Here is an 18382-nt window from a genome sequence, read left to right as displayed (position 1 = left end):
ACATACTGGACATGTCTTCTTATTTGGAATAGCTGACAAATGTCATGGTTTACAGCAGAGGTGGCCAAGTTCAGTCGTCAAGGGCTACCAACAGTTCATGTTTTCATGATTTCTTTAATCATGCACAGGTGAACTAATCTATTTGGCTGGGTCAGTGATTATCCCACCTGTCTCTACAGAAAGAAATCCTGAAAACATGATCTGTTGGTAGCCCTTGAGGACTGAACTTGGACACCTCTGGTTTACAGTGTTGTAACTGTCTGCCATACTGTATCTGACTGGTGTATGTTGAATCACCTCGACTAGGAACCCCTAACCTCATGGCCTCCTAAAAGTGCAGGCTTCCAGGTGACAAGTGACATAATTATACCACCTGTGGATCTGTTACAATGCGTCAGTCAGTAATGAATACACCTGTGCTCCAGTAAAGAGATATGGAAAACCTGCACTGTAAGGGGCCATGAGAACTAGGCTTGACTGAACTCTTGCCTGGGCCCAACTCCCTTTTACCATTATGGATGCAGCCTGATACAACACACATATCTAGCATTGACCCCACACATTGAAAGCAGAGACTATACACATCATTCCTAACAGTACATTACTGCACTATGCTCAACAGACATTACATAGATTACATACATTATGCCTAGCAGTGTTTACACATTGAGGGTTATAGAGAGTGGGACATATGCCAGTTTGCATAGTGTATTTTGTGCAAAATCACTCTGCACATGCACAGAAAGTGGGTGCGCGTATATGCTCTTATGCAGACTTCTGTGATACTGGCACTTATGCTCCCTGGCACTTGAGAGGTGGGACAGGAGCAGGAAGGGGCCTGTAACACTGGCCAAGTACACTAAAGATGTGTTCATTCAGACTGGCAGAAACACGTATATATGCCTGTTAGTTAGGATTGTATGTTTTGCACTGGGCATAGGGCAGTTGCAAGTAACCACACATATGCTGCTGATGCACAGGTGGATGCATCTTGGGAAGCGTAGGCTCTGCGTATGGGCAGAAATACGCTCATTTTCCATTCTATTTTTTTAAAAGTACATCACTCGCGTTTTGCGTCCAACATCATTATATTCCTAGAAGGCCCACATAGATTATGCCAAGAAGTGATCACTATACTTTCCCGGAATCTAGTGACTATTATACAATGCTGTTCCAATATAATGGCCTGATCTGGTGACAATGCTAACCTCAATTTGGTGCCTGGCATATAATAACAACGACAGTCTTATGACTAGTATTCAGTGCTGACTGCAGTCTGGTGATTTGGATGCATACTGCGAAACGCTTTGGTTTTGCTTCAGTGCACCCAGCACACTTCAAGGTGCAGTCCTCCCTTGTTCTTGGGAGACTAGATGTGTGTCTATGTTTGCGAGGAGATGGAAAAGTCTCAAGCTTTTTTTTTAATTCAGCAAAGTATGCCTAGAAATGCCCTTTTCCATGAAAATGTTACTTTAAAGTGAAGGGATAAGATCCCATCTTCACCAGCTCTGGGCAAGCACAAAATTCAAGGCCTTGTGCATGCTCCATATGTAGCACTGATTGCCCTAACTCCATTGGCTAGTGCAAACACCACCATCGCAAATCCATGTGCTTTAGCAGAAATCTAGGCGCACCTACACACACTCAAAATACAGGAACATTGTCAAATCGACATCAAATAGGGGTTTTAGTGCGCCCCGGCCACTGTGCACTTCTTAAACAACCTCCAGTGCTGCATTGACCACTAAAAGCAAGACTACGAGGGGTCATGATATACAAAGGTGAGCCCATTCCTTTGATTGTTCTCACCAATCCCTGTGGTCTGATTGCCATTACCATATTATTATAGACTAATAGAGCATTCATTTCCTGTCCTGTACTGGATTTGGATTGCAGGGGAAGTAGTGAAGCTGTCAACTGTTACACAGGTTGATGACAGCTCTTATGGACTTTGCAGGAGACAAGGGCAAATGCAGGATTTGTAGAGGGGGGTTTCCACACCACACCGCCGGTGGGTGTGACCAACATGCATGGGGGCATTGCTATAATTTTAGACAGTGCTTGGCTGCTCTCCAACTCTTCCTATCCCCATAATGTACATGCGCAATGCTGCGTGCACTACTGTTAGGTGCACACAGCTCTCCCTTTTCAAGCAGAGCTGTGTGAAGCGAGAGCAGGGTCCAGCCAACTCAATTAAACAGTGCTCCAGGCTTGGAGAGGGGTTTCCAGGCACAAGGAAACCCCCATCGTTTGCCTATGGGAGTATTGACATCTTCCTATCTGACTCTATAGCCTACGCAGAGTGGAGATAATTGCTGCCTGAATGTGTGGAGGTGCAGGCTGCCTCACCTGCCACATGGGCATACTGAGGTTTGGTCCTTCTGGAAGATGACATGCATGCACCTCCTCATGTTTTAAAGGGGAAGACTGTGGACATGAAACCTAGAGTTCTCTACATGGTATGGGTTTTACCATGGAAGTCCCGGAACGGGAGTGACATGTCATACTGGCCATACTGACATGTTTTTCCCTCCTCTGGTTGCATTACTGACTGGTAAAGTACTGGTACTAATGTACAATGCTACATTTTTGGAATCCTATGCATTAAACTTTTCAGTATAAAAGATTTCCCAATATCTTATAGCTTAGTCAATGTAAAAGTAATATATAAGACATACTCTGTGAATTCAGATGAAATAAATCACCGATTATGATCAGTTAGATATTGAACAAGAAGAATGCTGTATGTTCTCGGCAACTGTGACGCAACATTTAGGGGACAAATTCTTGCAGACAAAATCTTTGTTGAAAAAGCCCCTTTGTCCCTGAACCATTGAGAGTTGTTATAGGTGAAAGAAGAATAGATCTAAAAATATACAAAGATAGAAATCTCATTATATGATATATGTCTTGATAAATATTTCCCGCTGGAGAACTTTCTGCATATTGTTGCTATATTACATAGTTATCATACTGTTTTACATACAATAAGCAGGTGATGGTAGAAGAAACATCGATTTATTTTATTACACAATATACTTTGAATTGTTAGGTGTATCTTGACTTGCTAGTACAAATTATTATAGGGTCTTTAAAGCAAATAAACTGTGGATTCTTCTTAGGATAAACTGAGATAAACCAGATTATATTTAACTATAGCAAATGTAATCTCAGAGCTAAGATAAAAAAATAAGTATTATAATAATAAAAATCAATATAATATTTATTACACTGTGAGTATGACAAAGCAATAACATAAATAGATTCTCATCTCTATCTGAAAATAACACCACAGTATGTTTTAATTAATCAATAAAGCATAAATAATAGTGACTTTGTGACAAGCAATAGATCACGAAACTAACCATATGCTCTCAAAGATCTCCTATCTCATCCTGAGATTGACTTTACACAACACACAGGGTCTCCGGAGTTTACTTTCCAGAAATCACAAACTAAGGCTGCTATGGGTAATACCCAGACACGGTTCATTACAATAAATCTTATCTTGATATAAATTAATTTGTATACTTGTCACCTTATCACCTCCATCCCACTTGGCTGTGTGTGGCATCTATCCCCACTCCCTGTTTGCACCGGGGCACTATTTCTACTCTTTATTTATAAAAGTGTTTGTTTTTTGTTTCTTTTGTTATTATTGCTTTGCATTTGGAGAGTGACATGTAACATTGTATTCTGTTTTATTCAGTGTATCTGCCCCGAAAAATAACTCCCAACCAGTCTACATATTGTATGAGATATGGAGGAATGAGGAATCATGGAAAAGGTAAGTATGATATAATTGCTGCTCTATAAATATGGATACACATATGGAACTATTCGGTTTGTACCAGGACTTCATGTGTCGGTGTTAAGAGCCCAGATTTGTATATAGGTGTCAGGGATAAGCCCCTCTAGCTACTCCCTAATTTAATATATTATCATATACAGTCAGACAATATATCACCTCTATTATGTCAGGAAGACCTATCCTAGCTGCCTTTACCAGTCACAAACCGCACTTTGTGCACTCGTGACTTGGAAGCTTACTGTAAGGGAACACACTGGATTCCAGCCCAAATCTCACACTCACCTCTTTCCCTAAGGCCACAGATTTGCTGACTTGCCCCAAACAGCGCTCACACAACCACACCCACTTCGATCTTGCCACCACCTATTGAATACAGGCAATAGGACCCCAAAATCCTGTCCCACACTGGCACACAATGAGCACTCCTTGTTACACACAGTTAGCAAGGCACACACCAGCAATCAAAGTGTTAACCCTGTACCCCTCAAGGCTCTATGACACAAATGTACATGCAGGCACACACTAGGCTTAGTATACAAATGTATTCGCAATTCACACCTCAGCAATGAAAGGTTTTAGCATGGTCAAGCAATCTTCTACACAGGCAATGAATTTGTTTAGAGCAATAAGGACAGAACTATTAAATTGTTAGGTTTAATATACAAAAGGTACAATGCTTACAGAATATAAAAAAAACAATTAGATAAAGATTTGACATACAAACAAAAAATTGCAAACCGTTATAAAAAGAAATGGGATGAAAGTACAGAGCATCACTTACATATAATAATCTGCATGCCTGGGGGTAGGCAGAAAAGATGGACAGTCCTTCAATTAAATTGATCCCCAATAAACTAACAATTTGCCCCTTGCCAATACAGGTTTTTTAAGTAAAATAGAATGGCATGGTCTTCACAGGGGCAGTGTTAATGCTAATAGGGGGGCAGGGATGTCCCCTGGGTGTCACTGTAGTTTGCTCACAAATATTCTAAAAGTTTTGACCTTTGGTAGCTCTCCATAGATATATCCCAGAGACATTTCTTCCCCTTCAATAAACCGGTCATAATCTCCCGCACATTTTAATACCAAACATGATGGAATTATAGCAATGTGACATACCTTTCCCAAGGACATGTGATAATAGCTGTTCCCGGATACCGCCAGTACCTGTCATTCACAACCCTGGCCTGATTTCTGCTCCTCCGTATGAAGTAGCACACAGATTTCTCAAAATATGAAATTTGAAGACATCTTCTTTGAAGTTCATATTTCTATATACCTGTATAGGCAGCCTTCAAATGCTGTCTTTGTCTGTAAGATTCTCACCTAGGCATATGGCTCTCTCTATTTTACACCTAGTGAGACTTTTGTGTTTACACTACCTATTGAAAAGGAAGTCAATTAGGAAGTGAAATACAGGGTCAAACAATAGATGTCTAGGATCTGCATATCTTAAGCTAGTCTCCTCACAAAGGATCTGCTCAACCTAATTACCTCCTACTGGGCTAATTGACCATATGCTTTAAAAAGGAAACAAACATTTATCTGAGGGGAAAATCAGGATCACTTCTATGTATCAATGCAATATCTTATTTATCTTACAGCTTTCAATATGACATATTTTACAATGAGCTAAAAGGGTCTGTTCTAATATCTCTCATTTAGCCCTTAATTAAATTTAGAGCGTCTCCTGTTACCGCATTCTAATATAGATGTGCATACAAATACTCACTAGAAGTAAACCCTTTTCGATTGCATTGCTAGCCCTTTTAAAGGCATTGACGTGGCAGCATTAATTTTTACAGGTGCGCAGGCTATCACTATCTACACAGCATAGACAAGGTGTGTAGCATTGCAAACAAAAGATACCACTAATAAAGGAAGGAATGGGGAATTATACACAAGACGCCAAATCTATTCCACTTTCAGATGATTGGAATGAGAGAGATCAAACAGTCCTAAGTACTATCTCCCTTAGTGTCACGACTAGTATAGCGTGCCTGCTATCGTTGGCACTACTCGGAGGAAGGCGCGGAGTCTAACGTGCCCCTGGTGTTCACCAGGGACCCCCGCAAGGAGGTATGGACTTGGCTGCAGGAAACACGCAGGTCGCGGTCCTTCCACGAGTCGGATAGCGAAGCACGAGAGGGATATCAGACAGGCGGGTTCAGCAATGATGCGGGTAATGCAGGTACACAAGGAGAATACAAACGGGGTGTGAGTCAAGCCGGGTCGATAACGTTCTGACAGCGAGGTACAAAGGGAGATCCAAAGGGGTAGTCAAGGCAATCCGGGTCACAATGGTCACAGGCAAACGGCAATAAACTGGAGGAAGGCAAGGGTCAGGAAACAGATAGACACAGGAACACTGGAACGCTGGAGGACAGGAAAGGACCTGAAACTCTGGCACAGGAGGTGAGGTCAGAGGCACTTAAATAGGGCTGCTAACCAATGCCCTCAGCACTAGTGGTGCTGTAATAGCTGTAGCGCCGTAGCGCTAGTCATAGGGCAGCGCCGTAGCGCTCTATATCTGCAGCGTCCCGTTGCCTAGCAACGGAGACGCTTCTGGGTCTGGGCTGGCCGGCCGGGAGGAAGGGGAAATGACGCGTCTGGTTGCTAGGCAACCAGACGTTCTTGTATGGACGGGCGGGCGGCCGCCGAGCGGCGCCTGACAGTATGCCCTCCTCCTTCTCCCCTTGTTTGGAGGAATCTCTTGAGTAATTGAGGAGCGTGAAGGTCCGGTTTATCCACCCAAGATCTTTCTTCCGGGCCAAATCCCTTCCAGTGCACAAGGAACTGTTGTTGCCCGTAGCGAATGCGGACATCCAGGATCCGGCTGATCTCAAACTCTGTTCCAGAGGAGGTTTGAACCGGAGGAGGTCGAGATGGAGGTACAAAGAACCTGTTAAGCACCAATGGCCGGAGTAGGGACACGTGAAAAGTATTATGACATCGTAAAGAAGCCGGTAGCTTTAGTTTAACACACACTGGATTAATAACTTGTGAGATGATGTAAGGACCAATAAAACGTGGAGCCATTTTCATAGATGGTACTTTGAGTTTTAAGTCTTTAGTGGAAAGCCATACTTGATCCCCTACCTTCAATAGGGGAGTAGCCCTACGGTGGCGATCTGCAAAGATCTTATGGTGCTGTGATGCCTTTTGTAGAGCTGCTTTGGTTGTGGCCCAAATGATAGAGAATTCTCGATAAAGTGAGTCCACCGCTGGAACAGAGGAGGAAGAATTGGGAAATGGATCTGGGATAATAGGATGCATCCCGGTCACAATAAAGAATGGAGAAAACCCGGTAGATTCATGGACATGGTGATTGTGTGAGAATTCTGCCCAGGGAAGGAATTGCGACCATCTGCTTTGATTATCAGCGGTAAAGCAACGGAGAAAAGTCTCTAAATCCTGGTTGATCCGCTCGGTCTGACCATTGGTCTGGGGGTGATATCCCGATGAGAATTTTAACTCCGTACCCAGTTTTTTACAGAAAGCCCTCCAGAACCGGGAGATGAATTGCACTCCCCTGTCAGAGATAATTTCCTTAGGGCAGCCATGAAGTCTGAAGATCTCCTTGATAAATGTGTCGGCTAAGTGACTGGCTGAAGGTAGACCTGAAAGAGGAATAAAATGCACCATTTTAGAAAATCGGTCAATGACAACCCAGATAGTATTGAATCCAGAACTGCAGGGAAGGTCAGTAATAAAATCCATGGCTATACTCTCCCAGGGAGCATCCGGCGTAGGTAGGGGCTGGAGCAACCCAGCAGGGACCTTCCTGGAAGTTTTGTGTTGGGCACAAATGGTACATGCTGCAATAAAGTCCCGTATATCAGCGCGTATGGTAGGCCACCAGAACCGACGGCAGAGAAGGAATGTGGTCTTCTTTATGCCCGCGTGACCCGCGATACGGGACGAATGGGCCCAACGCAACACCTTGAGTCGTAATTGTGGTTCCACAAATGATCGTCCTGTGGGCGGAACATCCTTCACCGTATTGGTAATAGCAATGATGTTCGAAAGGTCAATAATGCAATGAGGAATTGATGGGTTCAGGCGGTCTGTATCATCAAAAGAACGAGATAGAGCGTCTGCCCGCCCATTCTTAGCACCTGGACAGAAGGTAAGAATCATGTTGAAGCGAGCAAAGAATGATGCCCAGCGGGCCTGCCGAGGATTCAGACAGCGAGCTTCCCGAATGAATGTCAAATTTCGGTGGTCTGTAAAGATGGTAACTGGATATAGGGCTCCCTCTAATAGGTGCCGCCATTCCTCCAAGGCTGCTTTAATAGCGAGAAGCTCCTTGTCTCCGATTCCGTAATTAATCTCGTTGGGAAGAAATCGTCTGGAGAAGAACCCGCATGGAGAGTGGGTACCTGAAGGTGTCTTTTGGAATAACACGGCTCCAATGCCTATTGAAGAGGCGTCCACCTCCACAAAGAAAGGTCGCTGTTGATCCGGCTGAGAGAGCACAGAGGCAGAGGAAAAGGCTTTCTTCAGAATAGTGAAGGCAGAAACAGCTTCTGGAGACCATATCTTAGGATTGGCAGATCTCCTAGTTAATGCTGTAATTGGAGCAATGATGGACGAGAAATCTTGGATGAACTGTCGATAATAATTGGCGAATCCAATGAATCTTTGGATACTTTTAAGACTCTGCGGTTGAGGCCAATTCAAGATGGATGACACCTTGGTGGGATCCATCTGTAACCCGGAGCCGGACACAATGAACCCAAGGAAGGACACTTGGAGAACTTCAAAAACACATTTTTCCAATTTGCAATAAAGATGATATTTGCGCAGTCTTCGTAAGACCTCCCTCACTTGTTCTTGATGAGAGCTCAAGTCTTTAGAAAACACTAGGATGTCGTCTAGATAAACAACTACGGAGGTGTACAATAGATCTTGAAAGATGTCGTTAACGAAATTCTGGAAGATGGCGGGGGCATTGCAAAGACCGAAGGGCATTACCAGGTATTCAAAATGCCCATCCCTCGTATTGAAGGCGGTCTTCCACTCGTCACCCTTCTTTATACGAATGAGGTTGTAGGCCCCTCGTAGGTCTAATTTAGTAAACACTTGAGCCCCGCTGATTCTGTCAAATAGGTCAGAGATAAGAGGTAACGGGTACCGATTCTTGATGGTAATACGATTCAGGGGTCTATAGTCAATGCATGGGCGCAGGGACCCGTCTTTTTTTTTGACAAAGAAGAATCCAGCCCCAGCAGGAGAGGTAGACTTGCGAATAAAACCACGTTCCAGATTCTCCTTGATATATTGGGACATTGCCAGGGTCTCTGGGCGAGAAAGGGGATACGTTCGCCCCTTGGGTATAGGTTGATCGGGAAGCAAAGTGATGGAGCAATCCCAGGGCCGATGGGGAGGTAATAACTCGGCCTCCGTTTTACTGAATACATCTTGGAAGTCGGTGTATGCAGCTGGAAGGCTAACTTCCGTAACCGTGGACTGAGCAACAACTTGGGAATCAGGAGGCAGAACACTAGGTAGACATCTATGATGACATTCTGTACCCCAACGAGTAACCTGAGCTCGGTCCCAATCCATCTGCGGAGAGTGTCTTCGTAGCCATGGAAGCCCCAAGATAATGGGATTGATGGATTTTGGCAACACCAACAACTGAATCATCTCGCTATGGAGGACTCCAACCATTAACCGAATAGGTGACGTGATGTAGGAGATGGAGCCACTGCTGACACGGTTCCCATCTACTGCTGTTAACGATAATGGTTGAGGCAAGGGGAGAGTTGGAATTTGAAGCCCAGCAATGAGAGTGGCAGAAATGAAGTTCCCGGAGGAGCCAGAATCCACAAAGGCCGTGGTGGAGAAGGGACCTCTAGGGGTGCTCAGGGTGACTGCCATAAGAAGCTCAGGGGTGTTTTTTGAGTAGGGAGCAACTGTGGATACTCCTAAACCGGCCTCCCTGCTACCGTTTAGGAGGACGGGTTTCCCGGTTTCTTAGGACAGACCTTGAGAACATGTCCGGAATCGCCACAGTAAAGGCAGAGACGCTGCCTGAAGCGCCTCTCTCTTTCTTCTGGGGATAAACGAGACCGTCCTACTTGCATGGGTTCATCCATAGGCAAAACTGGGTTTTGAAATTGAGGAGCCAGACGAGGAACCACTCGCTTAGGGACAGGACGTTCCTGGGTGCGTTCTTGATAACGTAGGTCTACTTTAATGCATAGCGCAATTAGGGTATCAAGATCAGAGGGGAGATCCCGAGAAATTAGTTCGTCCTTAATACGGTCGATTAGACCTTGCCAAAAAGTTGCGACCAGCGCCTCATTGTTCCATTTCAGCTCTGACGCTAAGGTCCGGAACTGGATGGCATATTGCCCAACAGATAAGTTGCCTTGACGCAGGTTCAGCAAGCTGGTGGCCGCAGAGGCTACTCTCCCAGGGTCATCGAAGACTCTCCTGAAAGCTTCAATAAAGGAGCCGGTGTTATTAAGAAGAGGGTCTCCATTTTCCCACAAAGGCGAAGCCCAGGCTAGTGCTTGACCACTCAGGAGGGAGATCATAAACGCCACCTTCGTTCGCTCTGAAGGAAATGCTCCTGCATTGCACTCAAACTGGATGGAGCACTGGTTCAAGAAACCCCTGCATTTCTTGGGATCTCCATCGTATTTTTCAGGTGTGGGGATACGCATGCCAGAAGTTGCAGTGGATACCGTAACCACACTGGCGGACGCCCCTGGGGCGGTGGTAATGGCAGGAGCAGCAGGCAGGGAGCCTTGTAAGGCATCGAAGCGTGTAGCGATACCTTGAACACATTGTAGGAGATGTGCTTGGGCTGCTTCTTGCTGTTCTACTCGCTGAGCCAAATGAATGAGAAGGTCCCGGGCTGAGGGTTCCCCCGTTCCTTCGGTAGTCATCGCCAGAGTTTACTGTCACGACTAGTATAGCGTACCTGCTATCGTTGGCACTACTCGGAGGAAGGCGCGGAGTCTAACCTGCCCCTGGTGTTCACCAGGGACCCCCGCAAGGAGGTATGGACTTGGCTGCAGGAAACACGCAGGTCGCGGTCCTTCCACGAGTCGGATAGCGAAGCACGAGAGGGATATCAGACAGGCGGGTTCAGCAATGATGCGGGTAATGCAGGTACACAAGGAGAATACAAACGGGGTGTGAGTCAAGCCGGGTCGATAACGTTCTGACAGCGAGGTACAAAGGGAGATCCAAAGGGGTAGTCAAGGCAATCCGGGTCACAATGGTCACAGGCAAACGGCAATAAACTGGAGGAAGGCAAGGGTCAGGAAACAGATAGACACAGGAACACTGGAACGCTGGAGGACAGGAAAGGACCTGAAACTCTGGCACAGGAGGTGAGGTCAGAGGCACTTAAATAGGGCTGCTAACCAATGCCCTCAGCACTAGTGGTGCTGTAATAGCTGTAGCGCCGTAGCGCTAGTCATAGGGCAGCGCCGTAGCGCTCTATATCTGCAGCGTCCCGTTGCCTAGCAACGGAGACGCTTCTGGGTCTGGGCTGGCCGGCCGGGAGGAAGGGGAAATGACGCGTCTGGTTGCTAGGCAACCAGACGTTCTTGTATGGACGGGCGGGCGGCCGCCGAGCGGCGCCTGACACTTAGCTGCACATATATAAATGTAAACCTGCAAAAGAATTGTGAGAGAAGCTATTGAAAGCATGACGAAAGCAAATCTCAGCATGAAATTATATTTACTGAAAAAAATGATATAAAATTAAGCTGACTAACCCCTTAACTGCCAAGAGAAAGTATGACTTTCCTTCTACAAGCAGCTCAAAACTACAAAGGAAGAATCCCACTCATCCTGCAGTTAAGGAAGTACAAGCAAACCCACCACGGAGCCGGATTAAAGGCGGGGTGGGTGCTGTGGTTCCCCTTCTATTAGGGTGCAATCTGGACCGGGTACTCACATGGGTGCCAGCAGGGAGAACAGCGTGGTTCTTGGTGGCTGGCCCCTCCCCCCAGGACCAGCCACCTACATTCATTTGGCCGCAGATCTTATGATCCGCTCCTCCCTCCCCCTTCCCATGTGTGTGGCTACCTCTTCCTATCCCCATCACTGACAGATGTCACATGGAACACGCACATGACAGGCGCCATCCTATATGTGCAGAGCTGCAAGAGAGGCAGACAGAAATGTCAGACATTGCCCATAGTTTGGAGCTTCAAAGGATATTGAAAACACTTCAGATTATACACTCTGTGCTTGGCAAGCTTCAGTGTTATGACCAAAATGACTTTCAGCAAGGCACTGGTGCAGGTTGACCTGACATTCTCTGGTTGAGTGTCACAAGCACAAAGACAGACTCAAAATGAGCAGCTAGAGGCTTTAAAGATAGAAGGTGTTGGAGTGTTTCTGTGGGAATTTGTGCCCATTCATTCTGTAGAGCATTTATGAGGTCAGGCACTGATGTTGGACATGAAGGCCTGGCTCGCAATCTCCGATCCAGTTCATCCCAAAGGTGTTCGATGGGGTTGAGGTCAGGGCTCTGCATGGGCCAGTCAAGTTCTTCCACACTGAGCTCATCAAACCATGTCTTTGTAGTCCTTGCTTTGTGCACTGGGGCACAGTCATGTTAGAATAGAAAAGGGCCTTTCCCAAACTGTTGCCACAAAGTTGGAAGCATAGCATTGTCCAAAATGACTTGGTATGCTGAAGCATTAAGATTGCCCTTCAGTGGAGATAAAAGGCATAGCCAAAACCCTTAAAATACAGCCCCATACCATTAGCCCTCCTCGACCAAACTTCACAGTTGGCATAATGCAGTCAGGCAAGTAACATTCTCCTGGCATCCATCAGACTCACCCACCTGACTGCCAAACACAGAAGCGTGACTCGTCACTCCACAGAACACGTTTCCGCTGCTCCACAGTCCAGTGTCGGTGTGCTTTACACCACTCCATCCAACGCTTGGCATTGGTCTTGATGATGTGATACTTGCATGCAGCTGTTCGGCCATGGAAACCCATTCCATTAAACTCCTGTCGCACAGTTTTTGTGCTTACATTAATGCCAGTGGAAGTTCAGAACTCTTCAGCTATGGAATCAGCAGAGCATTGGTGACTTTTACGGACCATGCGCTTAGCAGTCGTTGACCCCGCTCTGTGATTTTACATGGTCTTCCGCTTCATGGCTAAGTTGCTGTTGTTCCTAAACGCTTCCACATTCTAATAATATCACTTACAGTTGACTGTGGAATATCCAGCAGGGATGAAATTTCACGAACCGTCTTATTGCAAAGGTGACATCCTATCACAGTACCACGACGCTTGAAGTCACTGAGCTTTTCAGAATGACCCATTTTTTATTACAAATGGTTTGCAAATGGAGACTGCATGGCTAGGTGCTTGATGTTATACACCTCTGGCAACGGGTCTGATTGACACATCTCAGTTCAATAATTAACAGGTGTGGCTAAATACTTTTGTCCATATAGTGTACATCCCACACATCTACATACAGATGGCATTCACACAACAGTGCCCATGGTATGAGCTAAAAATCACAAAGTATTGCTGACAGATGATTCACATGCCGGTTTAACAGGTTTCGCTACAGTAAAAGTGCTGAAATGTGCCTTTGTTTGTTGATTTGGGATGATTATTTAATGTGTCACAAGTGTGTCCACTTATGTTAAATGGACTATTTATTTTGTCACAGAATAAAATTGTGTTTGCTGCCACCTAGTGTCTGTTTTAAGATTGAAGCGACAACAGATAATAAATAATACTTATCTTTTTTAAATATGCTCACCAGGGCTTGTATTCAATAAACAAGCACATATATGCAAAATGCAGCAAGTACCTATGCTATATAGCTGCATGACACTTTGGCTAAAGATAAGTGCTGGTAAGTTTTACTGTTCTGTACATCCTTGGTTATTTCATACATAAAGGGCTGGCCAGACACTATTAAGGTAGCAACAGGTTTCCTTATCATTAAATAAATACCATTATGGAATTTATGAACCAAACTTTTCAGACTAGTAACGTACTTGATGTATGCTATCCTTCTAATTCCGAGCAAGTTGATAATGCACTGTCTTAAACATATGTAAGATAAATTTATCTTGAGCTCGGCTGAAAAACTTTATGGGTTTGTTTAGGATTAGAACTAGGAGATTATATGGAATAACCACCTCCGTAGCTTAACGAAGGAATTTTTAGCTGCAGGTGTTGTTGTTTTTTTCTTTAATATTTCACAATAAAATGAATACACAGCCTGGAGGACACATATTCACTGCTCCAAATCTCCGTTGAGACATTTAGGACTAACTGTATATTTATATATTGATTATGGAGCATTAAACTGCCCTATGAAATGTTTCCTTGCAATTCCTTTATACCTTTATAATGGGCACCACTTTTGGGCTAGTGTTTATTAAGTGACCATATACTCGGCTATTATATAGCGTTTATGGTTTATGTCAGGATACTTGTCTACACCAAACCTGGCTTTTGTGTCCTTTGGGTTCTTAACCTGCTGCCACATTGATTTTGTGTCTCTCCTTTGTTATACGGGCATTGGATTATGCATGTTTAGACCACTTTCTTGGGTTGCAACCATTTTCCAAGGTGCAATGTTTTTGAACGTGAACTTACCCCGTATGAGTTTGGTTTCACACACGAATATGCAATTACACCTCCAAGGTCAAATGGAAGTGACAGACACTCCCTATAAAATATGGTGACCATCCATCAGCAAGTTTGCAGTTTATTGAGCTTTGTGTCTTGAACCAGTGATCCAGATTCAGTTATTGACATTTGTGCTAGACCTCAACTCTCTGTGACGTTCCTCTCGGTTCTAACCCCCTGGCTTCTTCTGACTAATCTTCTGCCTCTCAATCCCTGGTTAAGTTCATGACTATTCTACCTCCTGCCTTTGGAATCCACCTCTGCCTGCAGATAACTCACCCACATCATCAGTCTGGCTCAGAGCCTCACAAAATAAGCTGGAAATTGTATGAGTTCTGCAGGAGCTGCTGTCCCTGAACCATCTCTGATATTGATCAAGCACTAGATGCAGGCATGGATGATATTCATGCAAGAAAAACTGGATAGAATGCAGATTACTGGATCTGGTCCAGTCCCTGCTGGCCTGCCCCAGGATCTACAACTGGGACTCCCTATTTAAGTATCACTGGAGCCAGAGCCCCAGATGTCTATGCCAGAAAAGTATGGTTATGAGCATGTCCTAATGCCAGCTTTTGTTTCGATTAAAGCAACATACTTTTTCTACCAATGTCCTGAAAGTAGAAATGTTGCTTACACTCCTGAAGGTAGATGCCCTGGCCTGGGCAACCCCTATACCTTGAACAAGGGAACTCAGTACTCCACTCACTGTTCCATTTCCAACAGGCTTTCCCAGCAGCATTTGACAATCCCCACCATTATGCTAGAGCCAAAGCCAGGAGTCCAAATACGTAGAATACTCTAAAGGATTCTGGAAGTGAATGGACGTCACTGGAAAGTTGTTGCCAGGCACCATCAATTTCGTCTGGGTCTGAATGACAAGATCAAGGATGAGCTGGTATGCCTAGATGAATTATTGGAGAGCTGAAGATGGCACACCAGATGATTTAGCAGATCAGCATCAGGAGAATCCCAGGCAAAACATCTTTGTTTGATGCACTTTTTTTTCCATGTCCTTGGGTGAGACTCTTGCATTACCCCAGTGGGGTTTGTAGTTATATGCACATATTTGTTTTATAAATTTCAAATTATTAACTTTTGTATTGTAGGTGTGAGTTTGTGTTTTAATAAACTGAGTTTTATGTGGAACCATTTTGTTTTGTTATATCCACTGTGCATTTTATGAGGCATAATTGGAAGGTAGATATAGGAGCCATTTTTAAGTGGAGAAAGACTTTGGGCTAGATTTACTAAACTGCGGGTTTGAAAAAGTGGAGATATTGCCTATACCAACCAATCAGATCCTAGCTTGCATTTATTTAGTACATTCTACAAAATGACAGCTAGAATCTGATTGGTTGCTATAGGCAACATCTCCACGTTTTCAAACCTGCAGTTTAGTAAATATACCCCTTTGTTGGCAATTGAGGAACCGGCCACACTTTTATATTTTGGAATGCAATTTTATTACTGTCTGTAAGTGGAAAAAAGATTGGAAAGTGTTGTTTACTAATACAAGTCACCATTGCATGCACATTCTCACCTGAGTGTGTCACTATGTGGGTGATGGATTGATATTATTCCAAATTACTACACTATATTATGGTTTCTTGTTTCATTTGTTTTTTCATGTGATGGTTTGGAGAGAAGTGGTTTTAACAAAAGAAAAAAGGAGAAAACATTTATTCGCATGCATGAAACATTGACTCCTGTGTAAAAACTTTTTTTATTGACATAATTAACATAAGTATTTTTCTGCAATTCTGTAGTGAGAAATCATTCTGTAAACCTTTTCTGATTGGTACAGCGCCTGGGCCTACTATTGTTGTATTACATTAGACTGGTGAGGTCTTTTAGTAGATCAGACAGCAGTCCCAGTGAGCGCTTGGGAATTAAAAGTTGTATACAGATGATTAGGGAAGAAGCCCAGTTACACTTTGACTTTTTAATGGTAATCGAGACGTTAACACAACTCCTCATGTTAGTTAGCATGCTTTGTTTATAGTAATATTACTGTCTGCTTTACCCTTTTATACCCATACTCCTGTGCCATAAAAACTTGTAATAACTAAGGGGAAAAAAATAGTAAAAAAATCTACCCAACACAATTTCATGTAAATCATTAAACATGTAAATATTGTTATTACACCATTTATCATTTTGTTTTTCAGACATCTGCAGTCTGCACAGAGCAAAACCTTTAAGAGAGCGGTCATTGATTGTCTGGAGAGTCCGGAACACATCAAGACAATGCTCTTCCCAGGTGAACATGAGTTACTACTCATGCATGTAATGGATAAGGCTAAAGTGACTTACAGTAGACATATCAACATCATTAGATCCACCTTCATTCACACCACACGTTTGTAATGACGTCTGAGTTTTTTCTGTCTAATACATATTAGAATATATTTAACTTCCGCTGTTTATAACTTCACCCACTACAAAATAGCCACATCAATGCCATATGTTAATGTTACTGGTAAATCATAATTATAGGTGAATTTTTTTTATTATTATATAGACTCATTCCATTAGCGCCATCTTCATTCTATACCTAAATCCTAAGAAATCTTGTTTTCTTCTTTCCTCCAGTGGTTTTAAAGAAAACGTTCATAGGCAATAATAGACTTGTTTTTTTATGAAGCTTAATGCTAATGACTGGCCTGTCTGCAAGTATCCAATCAGAGCAGCTTTGCTGTGGCTAGGCAGTAAAAAAGCCTCTCTGATTGGCTACTTGCATACAGACCCCACATGTGGTATGAATGAACTACAACGTGAAGTTCACTGATAAATTTTATAAATGAACTTCATTCCATTCACAGTAAAACGAAGCAGAAATTTGTGCTTGACAGTTGAACTTGTGTCCAATTGTAAATCGTGCCCAAAACCAGCAGGATTATTAGCTTTAAGGGGACAGATAGAAAAGCCTATAATTTTCACTATAAATATTTTCCTCATTGATCCTGTTTTCCTATGCAAACTCTCAGTAATGGATATTTTTACTTTGAAAATATTGAATTATTTAATTTATATAAAGTTAAAAAACCTTTAGTTAGAATTGCTCAATTGCTAGTAGTTTGAGTGCGTAACTGGTTTCTGTATTTTCAGCTGCCTGGTGGGTTTCTGAGCCATAACTGGACACTAATTGCAGAAGACATGTGACCAGCATGACGCGGTTTCCTCTCTACCAGATTCACTCTGCAAAGTCTCATTTACTCCATAAATAGGGGAGTAAAAAAGCAGTTTATGCAAAATTCATCGTGCTATCTTACTTGGCTTATACAGCAACTATCTGACGCTAACAAATATTTAACATTTGAAGTATATGCCCTGTGTATAATTGCCAACATTTAATAATGAAATAAAAATTAAAGGGGCACTTTTCTGCTCTACAGGTGTGCAGAACTTTATGAGATCACACCCCGAATATGATATCATCACTGGAGATTATTCAAATACAGTTCTATTGTATTGTACAGAGAACCTGCACAGGCCAATTCCGTGTTTATTTGAATAAATTGAATATAATGTAACAATTTAACTCTTGTCTCTTTAAATGGTGATTGCCTTAGCCACCCATCACCCCTGTGCATGCTGCCACCTTCTTGGTGTTAGAGTTGGGTGTATAGTAATCATAATTCACATGTAATTTATGTCATTGATATCTTGTACTTGGTTACTAATACTACACAGTAGTACTGTACAGTAGTAATGGGAATCAGAGATGACACAACAAAACCTTAGGTCTGGTGCACAAACTACACAACAATCTACCTTTCCTTATCCCACAAAACTACTTATTAATTTATGTTAACAAACAAAAGTCTTGTTTATGAAGAAATGGCAGCATAAAATGTATATACAGTTTTATTGAAATATAACACAAATGTCAAAACTGATCTAATCACCAATGTATAAAGCA

The 18382-nt window shown here is 43.3% G+C and overlaps 1 protein-coding gene across 4 annotated transcripts in view; it reads left to right on the top strand.

Moving 5' to 3' along the window:
* Positions 1-18001, top strand: part of NECAB3 (N-terminal EF-hand calcium binding protein 3) — a 92920-nt gene extending 74919 nt beyond the window's left edge. For all 4 annotated transcript variants that reach the window (XM_075177540.1, XM_075177538.1, XM_075177539.1 and 1 more), the window contains 3 exons: positions 3710-3787; positions 16629-16720; positions 17569-18001. In XM_075177540.1, the coding sequence (XP_075033641.1) occupies positions 3710-3787; positions 16629-16720; positions 17569-17594 (196 nt within the window). In that variant the 3' untranslated portion in view covers positions 17595-18001. The remainder of the gene's footprint in view (positions 1-3709; positions 3788-16628; positions 16721-17568) is intronic.
* Positions 18002-18382: the final 381 nt, after the last annotated feature.

This window comes from Mixophyes fleayi, chromosome 6 (genome assembly GCF_038048845.1).
Source record: "Mixophyes fleayi isolate aMixFle1 chromosome 6, aMixFle1.hap1, whole genome shotgun sequence".
Lineage (NCBI taxonomy): Eukaryota > Metazoa > Chordata > Amphibia > Anura > Limnodynastidae > Mixophyes > Mixophyes fleayi.
Note: the sequence above shows the minus strand (reverse complement) of the source record. Positions and strands in the feature narration are given on the sequence as shown.